Source organism: Eretmochelys imbricata, chromosome 1 (assembly GCF_965152235.1).
Source record: "Eretmochelys imbricata isolate rEreImb1 chromosome 1, rEreImb1.hap1, whole genome shotgun sequence".
Classification (NCBI taxonomy): domain Eukaryota; kingdom Metazoa; phylum Chordata; order Testudines; family Cheloniidae; genus Eretmochelys; species Eretmochelys imbricata.
Genome location: NC_135572.1, coordinates 328908249 through 328928350, shown reverse-complemented (window position 1 = coordinate 328928350; position 20102 = coordinate 328908249). Strand labels below are relative to the sequence as shown.

The 20102-nt window shown below is 43.7% G+C and overlaps 1 protein-coding gene across 6 annotated transcripts in view; it reads left to right on the top strand.

Annotated features, from left to right (window-relative positions):
• The window catches only part of TBC1D22A (TBC1 domain family member 22A), a 467234-nt gene that overhangs the window by 82998 nt on the left and 364134 nt on the right, over positions 1–20102 (top strand). For 5 of the 6 annotated variants that reach the window (XM_077834882.1, XM_077834891.1, XM_077834899.1 and 2 more), the window contains exons 6-7: positions 11354–11482; positions 16054–16116. In XM_077834882.1, coding sequence (XP_077691008.1) covers positions 11354–11482; positions 16054–16116 — 192 coding nt within the window. The remainder of the gene's footprint in view (positions 1–11353; positions 11483–16053; positions 16117–20102) is intronic. The other variant, XM_077834908.1, reaches the window with a different exon arrangement.

The window sequence follows — 20102 nt, the reverse complement described above, 5'->3', positions numbered from 1 at the left end:
TGATTTCACTTCTGCATGCCCGAGCAATATTTTTATACTCTTCCCTGGTCATTTGTCCAATCTTCCACTTCTTGTAAGCTTCTTTTTTGTTTCAGAGTAACAGCCGTGTTAGTCTGTATTCGCAAAAAGAAAAGGAGTACTTGTGGCACCTTAGAGACTAACCAATTTATTTGAGCATGAGCTTTCGTGAGCTACAGCTCACTGAGCTGTAGCTCACGAAAGCTCATGCTCAAATAAATTGGTTAGTCTCTAAGGTGCCACAAGTACTCCTTTTCTTCTTTTTTGTGTTCAAGATCAGCAAGGATTTCACTGTTAAGCAAAGCTGGTCGCCTGCCATATTTACTATTCTTTCTACACATGGGGATGGTTTGTCCCTGTAACCTCAATAAGGATTCTTTAAAATACAGCCAACTCTCCTGGACTCCTTTCCCCCTTATGTTATTCTCCCAGGGGATCCTGCCCATCAGTTCCCTGAGGGAATCAAAGTCTGCTTTTCTGAAGTCCCGGCTCCATATTCTGCTGCTCTCTTTTCTTCCTTGTGTCAGGATCCTGAACTCGACCATCTCATGGTTACTGCCTCCCAGGTTCCCATCCACTTTTGCTTCCCCTACTAATTCTGTTCCAGATGACTCATGGCCATAGTCGTTGTAGGTAGATGAGGGCTAGAAGTTGACTCTACATTTCATTTTAGACAACTTGCTCCACTTGAAACAACAAGGCCTAATTCTGTCCTCTGTTAGGGTCCATATGGTGGAAAATTTAGCTTTCCACCCGTGAGTGAATGGCTGTTCTGTTTTCTCAAACTCTATCTGTAGTCATATCCTTAATTACCTGGAGAGATTATACCCCCAGGAACGGCAGCCACTCCTTCCTTGGGACCTCAACTTGGTGTTGGCAAGGCTAACAGGACCTCTGTTTGAACTGCTGGTAATGTGCTCTACATATCCTGGAAGGTGGCTTTTCTGGCGGCCATTACTTCTGCCAGAAGGATCTCGGCGATCCAAGCCCTTACATCGGAACCACCTTATACAGTCTCCTTCAAGGACAAGGTTCAATTGCGGCCACATTCTCCATTCCTTCCAAAGGTGATGTTGCAATTCCATAGTAAGCAGGATATCTTCCTGTCAGTCTTCTATCCAAAGCCACATGCCAATAAAGGGGAACAGAGACTCCACTCGCTGGATGTCAGATTTGCACTTGCCTTCTACATAGAAAGGACTATGTCATTTTGGAAATCTATTTAGGTTTTTGTAATCACTGCAGACCGAATGAAAGGCCTTCCAGTCTCAGCCCAGAGAATTTCTTCATGAATCACTTTCTGTATCCACATATGCTATGACCTGGCAAAGGTCCCAGCTCTTCTTGCCCCGACTGCACACTCTCTACAATGGCTCAAGCTTCTTTGGTGGCATTTGTAGATCAAGTATCTGTACAGAAAATTTGCAGAGCAGCGTGGTCATCAGTCCACACCTTTTCATCTCATTACAACATCATCCAACAGGGTAGAGAGGATGCTGGATTTGGCTGAACTGTGTTACAATTAGCATGTCAATAAACTCCGAACCCTCCGCCTGCATTACTGCTTGGGAGACACCAACACTTAAATGGACACAAGCAAGCACTCGAAGAAAACAAGCAGTTACTAACCTTCTGTAACTGTTCTTCAAGATGTGCTGCTCATGTTCATTCCCAACCCCCCCCCCCCCACTTGTCCCTCTGTTGGAGTTAGCCGGCAAGAAGGAACTGAGGGGACTATGGGTCGGTGGGCCCCTTTATACTGCTGCTATGAGTGCTTGACCCTAGGGGGCAGCAGAGCTGACCCAGCTGATACCACTGAAGGGAAAAAACTCAAGATAAGCACACACCTACATTGGAATGGACATGAGCAACACGTCTTGAACAACAGTTATGGAAGGTTAGTAATCATTTTTCCACCCTCCCCTCCTTGAATTAACAGCTGGATGTACAGCTGCTCAATTTCAAGCCTGAGACTCAAAATGAGAGTAATAGATGTCCCTGACAACATTGCCCCAGCTGTTTTTGCATTGGTCACCTTGCCGGCTGCTGAAACCACTCCGTATTTCAGCCTCCCACATGCTGCTAAGGCTTCTCCTTTATTTTCACAAATACTATGCAAAATACGTTCTGCCAAGCTATCTGTGAATGGCTTAATTAACCAGGGAAACAAAGGATAAGCCAGGTCTCCCAGGATAACCAGAGCAATAGCCATACCATTAATGTCCGTAGTGTTCCCTGGGGGCAAACAGTTCTTTCTCCATTAATTTAAATACAGCAGCGTTCCAAAAGGTCCTAGCGTCATGGACCCTTCCAAACCACCTAGTATGTGTCTGTAAACCTGGCATGGTGGTTGACCAGTCTTTCAAGCCCCATGAGGAAATACCCCTTTCTGTTTATAAATTCTGAGCTATGGTGGGGCAAATAATAGGCACATGGTTCCCATCAATTGACCCAATACAGTTTGGGAACCCCATGCATGCAAAACCATCAGTGACTTCCTGAGCATTACTAAGCTCGATTACCCAGTACAACAGTACCTTTTCTAATTTGTATTCTAATACTAAGTAGGGTCTTCCTGGGTCACTTATTTGATAGGAGACCATCAAAGAATGCTTCTGGTGACTTTCCTCATGGAGTTGGTATTTAATCAATGCTCTACTACATTTTTAGGAAGGTGACACAAAAAACAAAGGTCCTGAGTGCTAATGGTATCAAAAGATCTCATGATACTTTTTCGGATGGTAGGAATGTTAATCTTACTGACCAAATTGTATCTTCTACTTATTTCTTTTTCATCTAGTGGTAAATCCCCCTGCAATGTCAATTGGATACTGTAGTCTTCACTTCCTGTTTTAACTACTGTGTAGGGGAGGTGTTACTTCAGTATGATACTTTGTATGCTCACTTCCATGCAGGTCATTTGGAAAAGAAGAACATTAAACAAAACTAAACTGAGGAGTGGTAACAATTGTAGTTTGGAATTGGTCAGAAGACTGGTTTTAAAAAATATAAACCATTTGTTTGGGGCCAGAGACAGATCCCCTCATCTTGTAAATCTAGTATTAAAGGTACATACGCTAAAAAGCAATTTACTATTAACAAATTGAGAGGCTTCTCACTAAACCTCTGTTTATGTAATGTTACTGTGTCTGTTCAAAACAATTTCCAATATGGAAAACATTTGAGAGTCAAGAAAATGCTCAGGGACTGCCACTATAATGACTAATAGAGGCGACACTTTTTATAAAAATAGTCACTCTATTCTTAAAGCCAGAATTCAGTATTTAACTTAACACAAAGCATTGAGACAAGATTTTTAATTCAGAGAGCCTGCATCTTGAGACTAAATGCTGATGTAATTTAAAATATCTGGAACCAGCTATATGTCGGCATATTTCAAAAGATATGGTCTCAGTGAGGTACCTCTTGTAGGGGTGAAAGATCTGGAGATGATATGTTTGATAGCCTCCTAAAATAGGATTAATTTTAAGAATACATTCTTGTTCTGTTGTAGTGAGAGCCTCACTGTGTCCTAGTTTTGTGTTAAAGCCATCCATACTTCATGCCAAGCTACGTTCGTAGTGTACTGAAAATGGAGGACTTTACCAAATTGTAACAACATTTTGTGTATTTTAAGATAGTGATTCAGTGCGTCCATCAAAAAATTGCTATTAAACAAAGAGGAAAAAAATTAAGTTAATACTGTAATTTTCTGACTGGTGGGAGGGGGAGGAATAATATATAATTGATCAATTCTTAATATTCTACAAAAATGATTGAGATTGTTCTTTATCTTTTTAATGTGTTATCTTCTTTAAAAAAGAAACAAAACAAACAAAAATCCAAAGAAATAGACTAGAAAACCATCCAATGATTGTTTCATGTTACAAAACAAAGCATAAATATTAGCAATTATAAAGAATAATTTAGTTTGTAATGTGTGTAGGATTGAACGTGAAAATTTAATATGGTAGTGTTGTGCTAAGTGTCTTAGTTATACTTTCATTTGCATTTGCTGTGGCTTAATACATTATGATAACAGATTTTCTGATGAAACCCAGGAGTTGTTTGTTAAGGACTATCTATGGCTAATATGATTAACATCTATTTTTAAAAAAACTCATTGGTTAATAAATATGGAAGTGTTAATTAGATTTGAAGATTTTTAGCAGTACTGGCAGGAAATGCAGCATTTAATCTCATTTCTGTGTGCTGGTGAGTGGTGTGATATTATACAGTTAACATTTTTATATCAACGGTCCTTGGTATCAAATTTACTTTTAAGTTTAGCACCATCTCTGTTAAGAATGACACTTTACTGAAGTAATTTTTAAAGCCCCTCTTCCTCAATTTGTATGAAATTTGGAACTGAGGAGACAGTGATCACCGTCTCTTTGCAATTGGATGAAACACTAGTGTTGCTTGTTTGAATTGCAACTGCTTTAATTAGACTTCCTGTACAAAGCATCCAGTATTCATGTTATATGCACCTGAATACTCAAGAAGCATTCCATTTGCTAATTATGGAAACATCTTCTGACATAGGGTTTGTTTTTTAAGAAGGTTTATAAATAACTGCATATTTTTGGTTTCCTTTGATATATAGTATTATGTGTTTGCATAAAACACTTAGCTGGAGACCTGAACTATCAGTTTGCATGGAAAGCAGTGATAGATACTGCATGAAGGGACTGTTACCCTCTGTCTGAGGGGATCTTTTGTGGCACAGGGAGAAGAGTTTTTAAAGTGGCACAAATATGTTTTTTGGTGAATCTGTTAATAAAAAAATCACATAACTCTGTCAAGGTAGGATCTGACTTCCCAGCAAGGTATACCTAACTTGAAAGGGCCCGTATTTTGTGGCAAGGTCACTGTTAATATTTACTACTTAATCCTAAAGGAGGATCAATTTTTAAAAGAACTTATAGCCATAAAAAATCATTTTAAGGCTTTCATGTTTTGAAATAGTTTAATAAAATCCCTGAAATATGTTGAAGGGTTTGAATATATGTTCTGTTCTAAGATAATTTGGATTGCAAGGGCATATGCATATGTACATTTTTTTCTATTTTAAATGAGAAAAAGGTAACATGCAGCTTATTAAGTGAATGAAATGAAAGGAATAAAATAAGGGCCACCATGTGGTTGGCAGGTATCTGGCTTTCCACCGGAGAGTCTTGTCGAAAAGGGAACTGGGCAGTGTCCAGTCAACTCTGCTAAAACTGTTAAAAGCCTGGTTAGCTGCTGTAACCGGCCTCCACCCACAAGGGGCAGGAACAGCAGCAGGTGTTGCTGGAGCCTGGAGAAGCAGTGGAATACTCAAGAATGGCTCCAGCAGAGAGGTACCAGCGGCTCCCCTGTCCTGCCCAGAGTGCAGCTCTCCCTGCCCCGTTCTGCCTCACTCATCCCTCCACCCCCGGAGCGTGGCTCCCTCCCCAGCCCTTTCCCAGTCACACCCCCACATTCCTGGAGCACAGCTCTTTCCCTAACGTCTTGCCCCACTCACTCCTCCGCCCCTAGAGCCCTGCTCAGCTGCCAGGGGAGGGTGGTGGAGAGAGCAGTTAGCGACAGTGCGGGGGGAAGGGCATCAAGGGAAAGAGGTGGAGCAAGGGGTGGGGCCTCGGGGGAAGAGGTGGAGCAGGGGGTGGGGAGGTTCTCCCGCTCCGTGTCTGGTTTTCACAAATTAGAAAGTTGGCCACCCTAGGCCACGCTGAAATCTGGCAATTGACAAAATCGTTTAGCATTACTATTTTCTGTACGTAATTATTATGTGGTTTTCTTTTTGGAAGGCAAACATCTGCTCTGCATTTTGAGGACTAATTACTACTTGTAGAAAAAAAATGCTTAAATCCTGTTTTTGAAAATGCACATGTTGAAGTAAGAATGTCTAAAGCTGTATTTTGTGTTCAGTTTGAACTGGGAATAAAAACAAAGGACTAGTTGAAAGATCCTTCACGTGAAGGTACTAGGTCTTGCCCTTCTAGCCTTTTCAGATCCATACAGGATTGCATTGTAACACTATATGGAATAAATTTACTGCAATACATAATGCAGACACAAACAGTTCTTTTTCAGACCCTAGTGATAGTTCCCCTCTAATTGAGTGTGGTTTTCTGGTCATTTCATCATACTGGGCATCCAAAATTTTGATCATCGAAAGTGCTGCAGGCATCAAGCTTCCAGAGTGAGGAATATCTGGTAGCAGCTAAGTGGAAGACCCCTCTTCTTCCTCCCCCTCTTCCCAAAGTCTCTAAGGCCTGGTTCGACTACGAGTTTGTTGGATTTGGCAGTGTTAAATCCGAATTAACCCTGCACCCGTCCACACAACGAAGCCATTTTTTTGACATAAAGGGCTCTTAAAACTGATTTCTGTACCCCTCCCCAACGAGGGGATTAGCGCTGAAATTGACATCGCCATTTCGAATTAGCGTTAGCGTGGACGCAATTTGAAGGTATTGGCCTTCGGGAGTTATCCCACAGTGCACCATTGTGACCGCTCTGGACAGCACTCTGAACTCGGATGCACTGGCCAGGTGTACAGGAAAAGCCCTGGGAACTTTTGAATCTCATTTCCTGTTTGGCCAGGTGAGCTCATCAGCACAGGTGACCATGCAGTCCCAGAATCGAAAAAGAGCTCCAGCATGGACCGAACAGGAGGTATGGGATCTGATCGCTGTACGGGGAGAGGAATCCGTGCTATCAGAACTACATTCCAAAAGACAAAATGCCAAAACATTTCAAAAAAATCTGAGTCCATGAGGGACAGAGGCTACATCAGGGACGCAACACAGTGCTGCGTGAAACTTAAGGAGCTCAGACAAGTGTACCAGAAAACCAAAGAATCAAACGGACTCTCCAGGACGGAGCCCCAGACATGCCGCTTCTACGCTGAGCTGCATGCAATTCTACAGGGGGGCCGCTACCACTACCCCCCCTCCCCGCCCCCGTCCGTGGACTCTGATGATGGGATACTCTCCGCCATGGCTGAGGATTTTGCAGATGAGGAGGAGGAGGAGGAAGACGAGCTTGAGGAGAGCACACAGCACACCATTCTCCCCGACAGCCAGGATCTTTCTATTACTCTGACTGAAATACCCTCCCAATCCAATGAAGCCAGAGAAGGGACTTCTGGTGAGAGTACCTTTATAAATATAATACATATTATAAAAGCTAGTGTTTTTTAATGATTAAATAGCCCTGAGGACTAGAGATGCATTTATGGCCAGTACTGCTACTGGAAAAGTCCGTTAACGTGTCTGGGGAAGGAGCTGAAATCCTCCAGGGACATCTCCATGAAGCTCTCCTGGAGGTACTCTAAAAGCCTTTGCAGAAGGTTTCTGGGGAGAGCAGCCTTATTCCGTCCTCCATGGTAGGACGCTTTACCACGCCATGCTAGTAGCAAGTAATCTGCTATCATTGTATGATAAAGCCTGGCAGTGTATGGTCCTGGTGTTCTCTGGCATTCACGCAACATCCGTTCTTTATCTTTCTGTGTAATCCTCAGGAGAGTGATATCATTCATGGTAACCTGGTTGAAATAGGGGAATTTGATTAAGGGGACATTCAGAGGTGCCCGTTCGTACTGGGCTGTTTGCCTGTGGCTGAAAAGAAATTCTCCCTGCAGTTAGTCACGCGGTGGGAAGGGGGGCCATTGGTGCTGAGCTGTTCGTGTTTGGCTAGCAGGGATCTTCCCTGATACCAGCCAGGCGGTGGGGGGAGGGGAAAAGCGATCATCCCAGAGAATTGGATGGGGGAAGGGGGTTAGTTTGGTTTCTGCTGCTGCACGTTAACAGGAAAACTGCAGAACTAAATAGCCAACTCAACGGGCTTCGCTTGGTATGGGAAAGGAGAGGGCTGCTGTTTTGAAGGTTGCCGAAGCCGAAAGACTATGGCTTACCATGGCCGTCTGCAAGCTGAACTCTGTTGCCTGGCCCTGCGTGTGGGATCTCTAGCACCAAAGCCACAGGCACTCAATATAAGATGCAAAATGCGACCTTGTACCAAACTCACATGTGCTATGTGACGTGAATAGTGTTCACCGTGAAAAAGTATAGCCATTGTTCTGTAAAATGTAACTTTTTAAATACTTCACTCCCTTTTTTCCTCCAGCAGCTGTAAATATTTCAAGCCTCCCTCCTCCATCCCAAAGGCTATCTCAGATAAGGCGGTGAAAAAAACACACGCACGATGAAATGTTCTCTGAGCTCATGCAGTCGTCCGACACTGACAGCTGTCTGGAGGGACACAATAGCAGAGTACAGGACAGTGGCCAATGAACGTGAGGAGAGGTGGCAGCAGGAAGATCAGAGGAGGCATGAGGAAATGCTAGGGCTACTGCGGGATCAAACGGACATGCTCCGGCGTCTGGTGGAGGTTCATGAACGGCAGCAGGATCACAGACTGCCGCTGCAGCCCCTGCTTAACCGCCCTCCCTCCTCCCCAAGTTCCATAGCCTCCTCACAAAGACGCCAAAGAACGCAGGGTGGGAGGCTCCGGGCGCCCAACCACTCCACCCCAGTGGACAGCCCAAGCAACAGAAGGGTGGCATTCAACCAGTTTTAAAGTGGCCTTTTCCTTCCCTCCTACCCTCCTCCCACACCTCACCTGAGCTACCTTGTGAGTTATCTCCCTATTGTTATAACCAATTAATAAAGAATACATGTTTTTTAAACGATAGTGACTTTATTTCCTTTGCAAGCAAGCTGTGATCAAAGGCAGGAGGGCGGGTGGCTTACAGGGAATTAGAGTCAACGAAAGGGGTGGGTTTTCATCAAGGAGAAACAAACAGAAGTGTCACATAGTACCCTGGCCATCCATGAAACTGGTTTTCAAAGCTTCTCTGATGCGCAGCGCTTCCTGCTGTGCTCTTCTAACCACCCTGGTGTCTGGCTGTGCGTTTTCAGCGCCCAGGCGATTTTCATCAACCTCCCACCCTGCCATAAATGTCTTCCCCCTTACTCTCACAGAGATTGTGGGACAAGCAGCAATAACAATGGGAATATTGGTTTCGCTGAGGTCTGAGCAAGTCAGTAAACTGCGCCAGTGACCCTTTAAATGTCCAAATGCACACTCTACCACCATTCTGCACTTGCTCAGCCTATAGTTGAACAGCTCCTGACTACCGTCCAGGGTGCCTGTGTATGGCTTCATGAGCCAGGGCATTAAGGGGAAGGCTGGGTCCCCAAGGATAACTATAGGCATTTCAACATCCCCAACAGTTATTTTCTGGTCTGGGAAGTAAATCCCTTCCTGCAGCCATTTAAACAGACCAGAGTTCCTGAAGACATGACCATCATGAATCTTTCCTGACCATCCCACCTTGATGTTGGTGAAACGTCCCTTGTGATCCACCAGTGGTTGCAGCACCATTGAAAAGTACCCCTTTCGGTTTATGTACTTACTGCCCTGGTGGTCCAGTCCCAAGATAGGGATATGTATTCCATCTATAGCCCCACCACAGTTAGGGAATCGCATTGCAGGAAAGCCATCTAGTATGACCTGCACATTTCCCAGAGTCACTACCCTTGATAGCAGCAGCTCAGTGATTGAGTTGGCTACTTGCATCACAACAACCCCCACAGTAGATTTGCTCACTCCAAATTGATTACCGACTGACTGGTAGCTGTCTGGCATTGCAAGCTTCCACAGGGCTATTGCCACTCGTTTGTGAACTGTGAGGGCTGTTCTCATCTTGGTATTCTTGCACTTCAGGGCAGGGGAAAGCAAGTCACAAAGTTCCAGGAAAGTGCCCTTACTCATGCGAAAGTTTCGGAGCCACTGGGAATCATCCCAGACCTGCAACGCTATGTGGTCCCACCACTCTGTGCTTGTTTCCCGAGCCCAGAATCGGCGTTCCATGGTATAAGCCTGCCCCATTAATACCATGATGTCCAAATTACGGGGGAACAAGATTTTAGAGAAAAGTGTGTTCATGTCCTCATCACCGTGCTGCCATCGCCTGGTTTTTTCAGGTGCTGGTTCCGCATATACTGCACGATAATGCGCGAGGTGTTTACAATGGTCATAACTGCTGTGGTGAGCTGAACGGGCTCCATGCTTGCTGTGTTATGGCGTCTGCTCCTGCTCGGGAAATCCAGGGAAAAGGGTGCAAAACGACGGTTTGCCGTTGCTCTGGTGGAGGGAGGTGTGACTGACAACATGGTTGGCTTACAGGGAATTAAAATCAACAAAGGGGGTGGCTTTGTGAGAAACAGAATGGCCCCCTCCAGGATAGAACTCAAAACTGGGTTTAGCAGGCCTTTGATTTCACAGAGGGAGGGAGGGAGGAGAAAATGAATACCAAACAAATTTGGTCTATTTCTTGTTTTGATCCACTTCATCTATCTTTATACATCTTGCTGGCAGCAGACTGTGCAGTACGACCGCTAGCTATCGTCATCTCCTGGGTGCTCGGCAGAAGACGGTGCAGTATGACTGCTGTCCATCGTCTTCCGCTGGCTGCAGATTAAAAGACAGTGCACTGCTGGTAGGACTGAATTGCCATGAAACGAAACTTAAAAGGGAAGTGACCTGGCTGAGTCACTCCCATGTTTGCCCAGGCGCCCCGACCTCATCGAGGTTGGTTAAAAGAGCACCCTGGACTACGTCGACGATGGCTACCAGTCATACTGCACTGTCTGCTGCCAAAAGGCAATAAACTGTTGCTGTGGAGCAATGCAGTACCACATTTGCCAGCACCCATGAGACATACGGTGAAGGTTAGCTGAGCGGGCTCCATGCTTGCTGTGGTATGGCATCTGCACAGGTAACTCAAGAAAAAAGCCGCAAAACAATTGTCTGCCCTTGCTTTCACGGAGGGAGGGAGGGAAGGGGGGCCTGATGATATGTACCCAGAACCACCCGCGACAATATTTTAGCCCCATCAGGCACTGGGATTTCTACCCAGAATTCAAATGGGCGGCGGAGACTGCGAGAACTGTGGGATAGCTACCCACAGTGTAACGCTCCGAAAGTCAACAGTTGCCTTGGTACTGTGGACACACTCTGCTGACTAAATACACTTAGAGCATTTGTGTGGGGAGACACACAATCGACTGTATAAAAACATTTTCTACAAAACCGACTTCTATAAATTTGACCTAATTTCATAGACAAAGCCTAAAGTAACAAAGAAGTCAGTGTTTTGTGTACATTTGTTCTAAGTTAACTAGAGAATTTATTTTGGGCTGCAACCTATTTCTGCTTTTAAAACACGGAATAAATATTTTTATCTGAAAAAGTTTGAAATATAAATTTCATATTGAACTGTGTGTTTTTTGTATCCCTGTAAAAATCTGATGATGGAAATCTTTTTTTTCCCTCTTCATATTTTCAGGGTTATCTTCCCGCCAATGTGGACCGAAGAGAAGGCACTTTACAGAGAAAACGAAAAGAATATTTTGCTTTTATTGAACAATATTATGACTCCAGAAATGATGAAAATCATCAAGACACATACAGACAGGTAGAGTAGCTTATTGAAAACTCTGAAACTCTTAAAAGTTCCATGAAAAATCTTTTTGATAACATGTTCAGTATGTTCTATATTGCTTTATTACTACTTCATAGCAAAGCAGAAGGATATTTTTGTTTAGCCATATGTTCAATAATTATTTTTGTGCTTTGCCACCATTTAAATCTAGCAAAGGCTGTTCAGTAATAATGAGGCATCTTTAATTGATCTGTAATTTAGAAAAATGTTGTTAATTTTATTTCTTTGCTTGTAAAACATTAAATATCAAGATATTAAATCATTTAGGGCGCTTGGTATGCAATACTACCACTTCCTGCACATGAGGGGAAACAGGCTTCAGAAAGCTTCCCCATCTCATGGGGCAGGGAGAGTCAAGAGCAGCAGAAGCTCCCTAATAGTAGGAGCCCCCCCCGCGCGGCCCCTTCCCCCCAGTACCCTGCACCTCACTCACATAGCCCTCCCACTTTTAAAAGCCCCCCCGGACTCCCTTGTTTTTGTGCCCCTGGTTGGAGTGGAAGAAGGCGGAGCTTTGACTCTCTGCTCCCCAAGTGCACCCGGTGGCATAGCTGGGGGGAGTTTATGCTCTGACAGATGCATGTCATACTTCACATTCTCCCCAGAAGGGTGGGCAGACTGGGGATATTGTGACCTGCTGCCCCTGATCTAGCCCTTAACATATTTACTGTAACAGGGTGGATCTGCATCTGTAGGTTTTTCTTTCCCCATTGAACACCAGTTTTACAATACAGACTAATTTTTGGTATTAATTCCAGTTCACGTTGGGACCTTCAGCTAACCTTTTTCTTTGCAGTTCAACAGTAATTTTTCCAGTTTTTTTCCAATTGAGTCTTTAGATTATTCCCCAGTCTTCCCGAAGTTGCTTTTCCAAATGCTTTGAGGTGGTGCTATAGCATTAGAATAGAGGACTTGAAATTATGACTTCTACTTCAATGAAAGTAAGGAAATTAATGGAGGGTGGAGGGGAGAAGTTGAGGAGTATGAGCTAAGTGCTTTTAACATATCCCCGTAGGACATGTGATAAATGGAACAATCATATTCACCTAAAGCTACCAAATGATGGTTCTGCATGCAATTGTGGAAATTCTTCCACAAATTTTAGATGATTGGTGTGTTCTATCTTTGCCACTAAAGGGTTTGAGATTTTGGAATGCATTGGGGTGGTGGAAGATTGATTAGACACTAGAGGGGTATATGCCCATATGACTATTTCACAGGAATATAGGTTATATCTACACTCTGGACCTTACAATAGTACAGCTGTACCACTTCCACTGTGCCGCTGTAAGGTCTCCTGTGGAGCTGCTTTATGCCGGTGGGAGGAGAGCTCTCCCGCCGGCATAATTAAATCACCCCCAACAAGTAGCGGTAGTTATGTTAGCGGAACAGCATCTTCCACTGACGTAGTGTTGTCCACACCAGCGCTTTTGTTGGTGAAACTATGTGGGTCAGGGCTATGTGTTTTCACATCCCTGACCAACAAAAGTGCTGGTGTAGCATCTCTAATCTTAATAGCATCTCTAATCTATTATATTAAAAGAGCAGGAGAAAGATACAAGAACATGTTTGTTGATGACAGGAGATTGTATTTTAAAATTAAAAACCAACATGTCACAGTTCAGGGCAACTACACCTCTATATCCCCCTTCTTGGTCCAGCAAGGGTACCCACTTTTAGGCTCCTGGCTTATAAGACATCATCTCTCTTGGGCAGAATTCAACCTCTCTCCCTCCTGACTGGAGTCTTTCCGGGCTACACTGTTTCCTGCCCACACTGAGTTGCCTAGCAAGCCAGATGGGCTAAACGCTTGCATCTGTACTTTACTTTCTCCTCAGAGGCTATAAACAGCATAATTGCCCAGAGTTACAAAGTACCACGGAGCCCTTTCTAAGGAAGCATATTTATTCTGAAGGTGAAAGCATTAGAGAGAAAAACATATATTAAAAACAATGAAAGAACCTACATGCATGCTAATAAGCTTACTAGAGGTCACACTCAACTCCAACAAGGGCTCTGGCAGGCGATAAGTCTTTCAAACCCCACCAAAGTGTTTTTCTGTAGTTACAACAAGCACAGCTGTGAATCGGAGGCTGTTTACACAACAGCCTATGTTGGCATAACTTATGTCGCTCAGGAATGTGAATAAACCACCCTCCCGAGCAACGTAAGTTATACCGACATAGGCGCTTGTGTGCACAGCATTCGCAGAGGTGGTTTTATTATGCTGACAGAAGAGCTCTATTCTGTTGTCTTAGAGTGTCTTCAGCACATGCACTGCGCGGCGCAGCTGCATCGGTACAGGTCTGCTTCAGCAGCATGGTATGCATAGACATGCCCTGAGTCTCTTCTTTATGCAGCTTGGGGCATTGATCTTCAGATAATCAGCAGACAATGGGTTTCTCCTCAGGTCATAGTTTCAGAAGGTTAGATCCAAAGGTGTGAATTTGCATTCATCTTCTCTCTCTAGCATTTCCTAGGAAATCCAGTTAATTTCATTTGTCCCAAAAGTTCCTTCTTTCTGGTACATTGTTTAAAATAGTGATAGAATCATAACATCGTAGGACTGGAAGGGACTTCAAGAGGTCTTCTAGTCCAGTCCTCTGTACTCAAGGCAGGATTAAGAATTATCTAGACCATCCATGACAGGTGATTGGAGACTTATTCCAGTGCTTAACCACCCTGACAGTTAGGAAGTTTTTCCTAATGTCCAACCTAAACTGCCCTAGGCGCAATTTAAGCGCATTGCTGCTTGTTCTAGCCTCTGATGTTAGAGAACAATTTTCCTCCCATCTCCTTGTCGCAATCTTTTATGTACTTAAAAACCATTATCATGTCCCCCACATAATCTTTTTTCAATCTTCCCTCATAAGTCACATTTTCTAGACCTTTAATCATTTTTGTTGTTCTTCTTGTCAAGCTGTTTGGCGGTGCCCCCGATCAGCTACAGTTGGTGGGTGCTGAGCATCCACTTCTCTCCCCCCTTTCCCCCCTTGGGTGTTCCAGCTCTGGAGCGTGCAAGGAGTTGGCACCTATGTCACTGGTGTAGTTTACTCACAAGATTGGACATCAGTGAGAAAAATATCCAATGGTTATAGCTACCTGCTGTGTCCTGCATAATATCTGTGAAGCAAAGGGAGAAAAGTATCTGCTGGAGTGGAGGGCAGGAGTTGAGTAGCTGTCTGCTGAATTTGAGCAGCCAGATACAAAGGCTATTAGAAGAGGTCAATGTGGAGTTATACATCTCAGGGAGGCTTTGAAAGACCATTTTAACAGTGAGACAGAAAGTATATGGTACTGTAATGTGCTCCTTTGTGGCTGGTAGGAATCATGTTGTGGTTGCTGTAAATGTGGCAGTTTTACATTGTCAATGCAACTGTTAATTTTGTTTGTGAATGATTCTATGAGCTGTGTCACATTGTGCAATAATGGGTAACTGCTTTCGGAACAGCTGAGCAGTTAGCAGCATATGTTGTGAACTAATAAAGATGAATTGTGTTCCAAATAATATAATTTGATTCTCTAACAAAATCAGTGTTTTTTTTAAAGAAACCTATGCAGTTGTAAAACAAATACACCACCACCTCTTTCTCCTTGCTGTTTACAGCAGGGGCTTGTGACTCAGGCTCCTTGCAGCTAGCCATGGTACTGTTGTGAGTGGTGGGGTCTCTGCTGAGAATGGCATGCAACTCTTTTGTAAAAGTGGCATATCTGGGACTCGGCACTGGATAGATTGGCTTTCTTGTATGCCTGTTGCAGCTCCTTGGCTTTCATGGGACGCTGCTGATGGTCCCTGCTGTAGCCTTTCTCCTTCATCACCATAGCAATCTGCTCGTAGATGTAAACGTTTCTGCCACTGGATCAGGTCTGTGCCTGCTGAGTCTCTTCTCTCCACAGGCCCAGGAGATCCAATATCTCCTGTCTCTGACAGGCAGGAGCGTGTCTGGAGTGTGTAGCTAGCATGGTGAGCTGGGCTGTTGCACTTAACAATGGAGAGCTGCTAGGTGTGCTCGCCAAGCCAGGCAATCAGGAAAACAAATTTCAAAAATTCATGTTACTTTAAATGGAAACGGGGGGGCTTCTGTATGACTCCTGGGCAGTGGAGTTCAGTGGTAACCAAAGCGGTCAGTGTGGGGCATTGTGTCAAGCTGCTGGTGAACAGGTCAACATAAGTAATGCAGTGTCTACAGTTACCCTTTATCGACCGAAGTACATTGACTGTAGCTCAACGCTGCTCAGGGAAGTGGTGTTATGATGTTGGCATAACGGGGTATTTACAGCAGTGGAAGATCAATTTGAGACATATGCACAACTAGATCAATGTAAACTGCCTTGCGTCCACCTAACTAAGTAGTGTGGACCAGGCCCTAGAAAACTTTTAAGGGCCACCACTCTAAATGATGGCAGACTAGGGTCTCAGGATACATTTCTGGTTATATACATATTCTAACAAAAACAGTCAAGAAAAAATGAAAGTTCAATAATGTTAAAAAAATAAATTTTACGTACTTATTGATTTTTTTCTAAAATGTTTTCTGTCCAATTAGATTCACATAGATATCCCTCGTATGAATCCTGAAGCTTTAAGACTTCAACCCAAAGTAACAGAGGTAAGAATTGTTGTCAATTAATTTTAACTGTTTAGATGATTAATTTCTGAGTACTCCCAGACTGGCTATATTTTTTTTATTAGTAATTACATTATGCATATGATTGCCATCTTGGCTTGAGGACAATGCTTGAAAAGCAAATAATCAAGATAGAGAAGTGATATAGTTGCAACCTGAGAATAATGTTGAAAAAGGTGAGTACGCCAGTGAAAGGTTAAAGAGATGAATGGGGTCATCTGGACTGAGCCCCAATGTGTGAGTTTTTCCATTTTCTTTTTTGATCAACAATTTTTGTTGATCACCTATGGTCACTTTGTCAAATGCATTCTTTTCCATGATCCATGTATCCCAGGCTGCCCAACATTACTCTATGCTATCAGACAAAGTGATTTAGTCTGTGATGGCATATGTATGGCAGATTTTTTTTTTCTGGCTTATTTTTTGTATTCCATTATCTTGCATAATTGGTTGGTCTTCCTCCTATTAGCTTAGTTTTGGTTTTGGTTTGTTTTCGTTATTAATGTCTCTGGTTCTCTTCCCCCATCTCCCCAGTAATTTAAAGCTGTTCTGTCTGTAATATTTAAATACTACATGCATACATAGTGTTGTACTTTTAAAGAACTTACTTACAAATATTTAATTAGAAATGTAAAATAGATTCCTTCATATGAGGTCTAAACACCTGTGTTTTTTTTCTACACTGTTAAACTCTTTTCAGTTGCTGTTTGCAGGTTGTAAATGTTAGCATGGAATACAACTATTCCTTTGAACTCCTTAAAATCTTTACAGTTGGCATCTTTGGCCTAAATAGAAGTGTTGTACTTTGAAAACGGACTAAAAACATGGCATCTTTTTATTCAACGGGTCTGGTCCCTGCATATATTGAAAAAAAAAAATGCCTTTTTTCTTTTTCTTCCTGTTAGCACTGCGAAGCTAACACTGAGTGAGCTGAATTCGGTTCTTGCACAGCAACTGTTTTGAGTGCATAGTCTGAAGATGGAGGGGTTGCACAGGTTGTAATTGAGGACTTAATTTCATCTGGGGGAACTCTATTACTAATGCTGATATGTGAGGGAAGGAATTCAGTTTGCCATTGAGTCCAAGTTGGATTAGCAGGCCTGACAGTTAAAACCAAGTAACCAAATCCATTAAACTCTTCTCAACCCCATCCCCTGCTCTTCCCCCCAAATGCATCATAACTCCCAAAATAAAATTTAAAATTCCAAACATTTTTTAACTTGTAAACTGAGCACATTTGATATGGAATGCCTACAATGCCATTTTAGTCATGTTTCAAAGTAGAAGCACTCTTTACTGTGTGACATCACTCACGTTTTGGGGGGAGGGCAAAGTTTTAAGACAAGAATATACATGTGAACACTTGGAACCTCACCATGCCCACTTCTTTCTATAATGGCTGGTGCACCAAGACTTGAATGTGACTACTAACTCACTTGCAGATCTTGTTTTGATTCCACTTAAAACAAAGTAATTTTTATAGTAGGTATATCTGTCACTGTACCTAGAATGGGTCACAGCTGAGAGAGCTGATTGTCAGAAAAGAGGATAGACACCCCAAACTGGTGGTATATTCTATCATTTGATTTCACCAAGCCAGTAATAAAGGTTCACTGCTGGACCACTATACTAGTTTTACCACAGAGTACAGACCATATCCTTAGGTATTCTAGCCACTTATTACCACCCAGGCAAAATGGACTTCACGATTCGGGTGACCAGATGTCCCGTTTTTAAAGTTTTTTAGGACTTTTTCTCACATAGGCGCTTATTACCCACCACCCCCGTCCCATTTTTTCACAGTTGTTATCTGGTCACCCTATTCATGATGAAAGGTTATTGATACCAAATTCACCACACATTAAGTTCTTCCAGGCCCAGGCGGCTAGTCACTTACCAAGGTCAATAGATACTTCAGATCACACACCAAAAATAATGCTGTAGCCAATCCTAAATTCATAAATCTTTAGTTACCTTACTAAGGGTATGTCTACACTACAAAATTAGGTCGATTTTATAGAAGTCGATTTTCAGGAATTGATTTTGTACAGTCAATTGTGTATGTCCCCACTAAGCACGTTAAGTCAATGGAGTGCATACTCACTACCGTGGCTAGCATCGACTCACGGAGAGGTGAACTGTGGGAAGCTATCCCAGAGTTACCGCAGTCTCCATTGGAATTCTGCGTTAAGCTCCCAATGCTTGATGGGGCAAAAACATTGTCATGGGTGGCTTTGGGTACATGTCGTCAGTCTCCCCTCCCTCTCTCCATGAAAGCAACTGCAGACAATGATTTAGTGCCTTTTTTCCTGGGTTACCCGTGCAGGCGCCAAAGTACGGCAAGCATGGAGCCTGCTCAGCTCATCACTGCTGTTGCGAGCATTGTAAACACCTCGTGCATTATACTGTGGTATGTGCAGAACCTGGCTAAGAGATGGCAGCACGAGGACGATTGTGAGGAGGACATGGACACAGATGTTCCTGAAAGCACAGGCTATGGCAATTGGGACATCATGGTGGCAGTGGGGTTGGTTGTTAGAGTGGAATGCCGATTCTGGGCCCAGCAAACAAGCACAGACTGGTGGGACCGCATAGTCTTGTAGGTATGAGATGATTCCCAGTGGCTGCGAAATCTTTGCATGCGTAAGGCCGCTTTCCTGGAACTCTGTGAGCTGCTTTCCCCCACCCTGAATCATAGAATATCAGGGTTGGAAGGGACCTCAGGAGGTCATCTAGTCCAACCCCCTGCTCAAAGCAGGATCAATCCCCAATTAAATCATCCCAGCCAGGGCTTTGTCAAGCCTGACCTTAAAAACTTCTAAGGAAGGAGATTCTACCACCTCCCTAGGTAACGCATTCTAGTGTTTCACCACCCTCCTAGTGAAAAAGTTTTTCCTAATATCCAACCTAAACCTTCCCCACTGCAACTTGAGACCATTACTCCTTCTCCTGTCCTCTTCTACCACTGAGAATAGTCTAGAACTATCCTCTCTGGAACCACCTCTCAGGTAGTTGAAAGCAGCTATCAAATCCCCCCTCATTCTTCTCTTCTGCAGACTAAACAATCCCAGTTCCCTCAGCCTCTCCTCATAAGTCAAGTGAAGTGCAGGAATACTAAGATGAGAGCTGCCCTGACAGTTGAGAAATGAGTGGTGATAGCCCTGTGGAAGCTTGCAATGCCTGACTGCTACCGGTCAGTCAGGAATCAATTTGGAGTGAGCAAATCTACTGTGGGGACTGGTGTGATTCAAGTAGCCAACACAATCATTTGAGCTGCTGATATCAAGGGTAGCGACTCTGGGAAATGTGCAGGTCATAGTGGATGGCTTTGGTGCAATGGGATTCCCTAACTGTTGTGGGGAGATAGACGGAACATATATCCTTATCTTGGTACTGGACCACCTTGGCAGCCAGTACATAAACCGCAAGGGGTACTTCTCAATGGTGTTGCAAGTACTGGTGGATCACAAGGGACGTTTCACCGACATCAACGTGGGATGGCCGGGAAAGGTGCATGATGCTCGCATCTTTAGGAACTCCTGGCTGTTTGAGCAGCTGCAAGAAGGGACTTACTTCCCAGACCAGAAAATAACTGTTGGGGACGTTGAAATGCCGATAGTTACCTTTGGAGACCCTTGCTCCCACAGCTTAAGAAGCCATACATAGGCAGCCTGGACAATAGTAAGGAGCAGTTCAACTATAGGCTGATCAAGTGCAGAATGGTGGTAGAATGTGCTTTTGGATGTTTAAAAGCTCGCTGGCGCTGTTTGCTGACTAGGTTAGACCTCAGCGCAACCAATATTCCCATTGTTCTTACTGCTTGCTGTGTGCTCCATAATATCTGTAAGAGTAAGAGGGAGATGTTTATAGTGGGGTGGAACGTTGAGGCAAATCCCCTGGCTGCCAATTTTGAACAGCTAGACACCAGGGTGATTAGAAGAGCACAGCTAGATGCGCTGCACATCGGA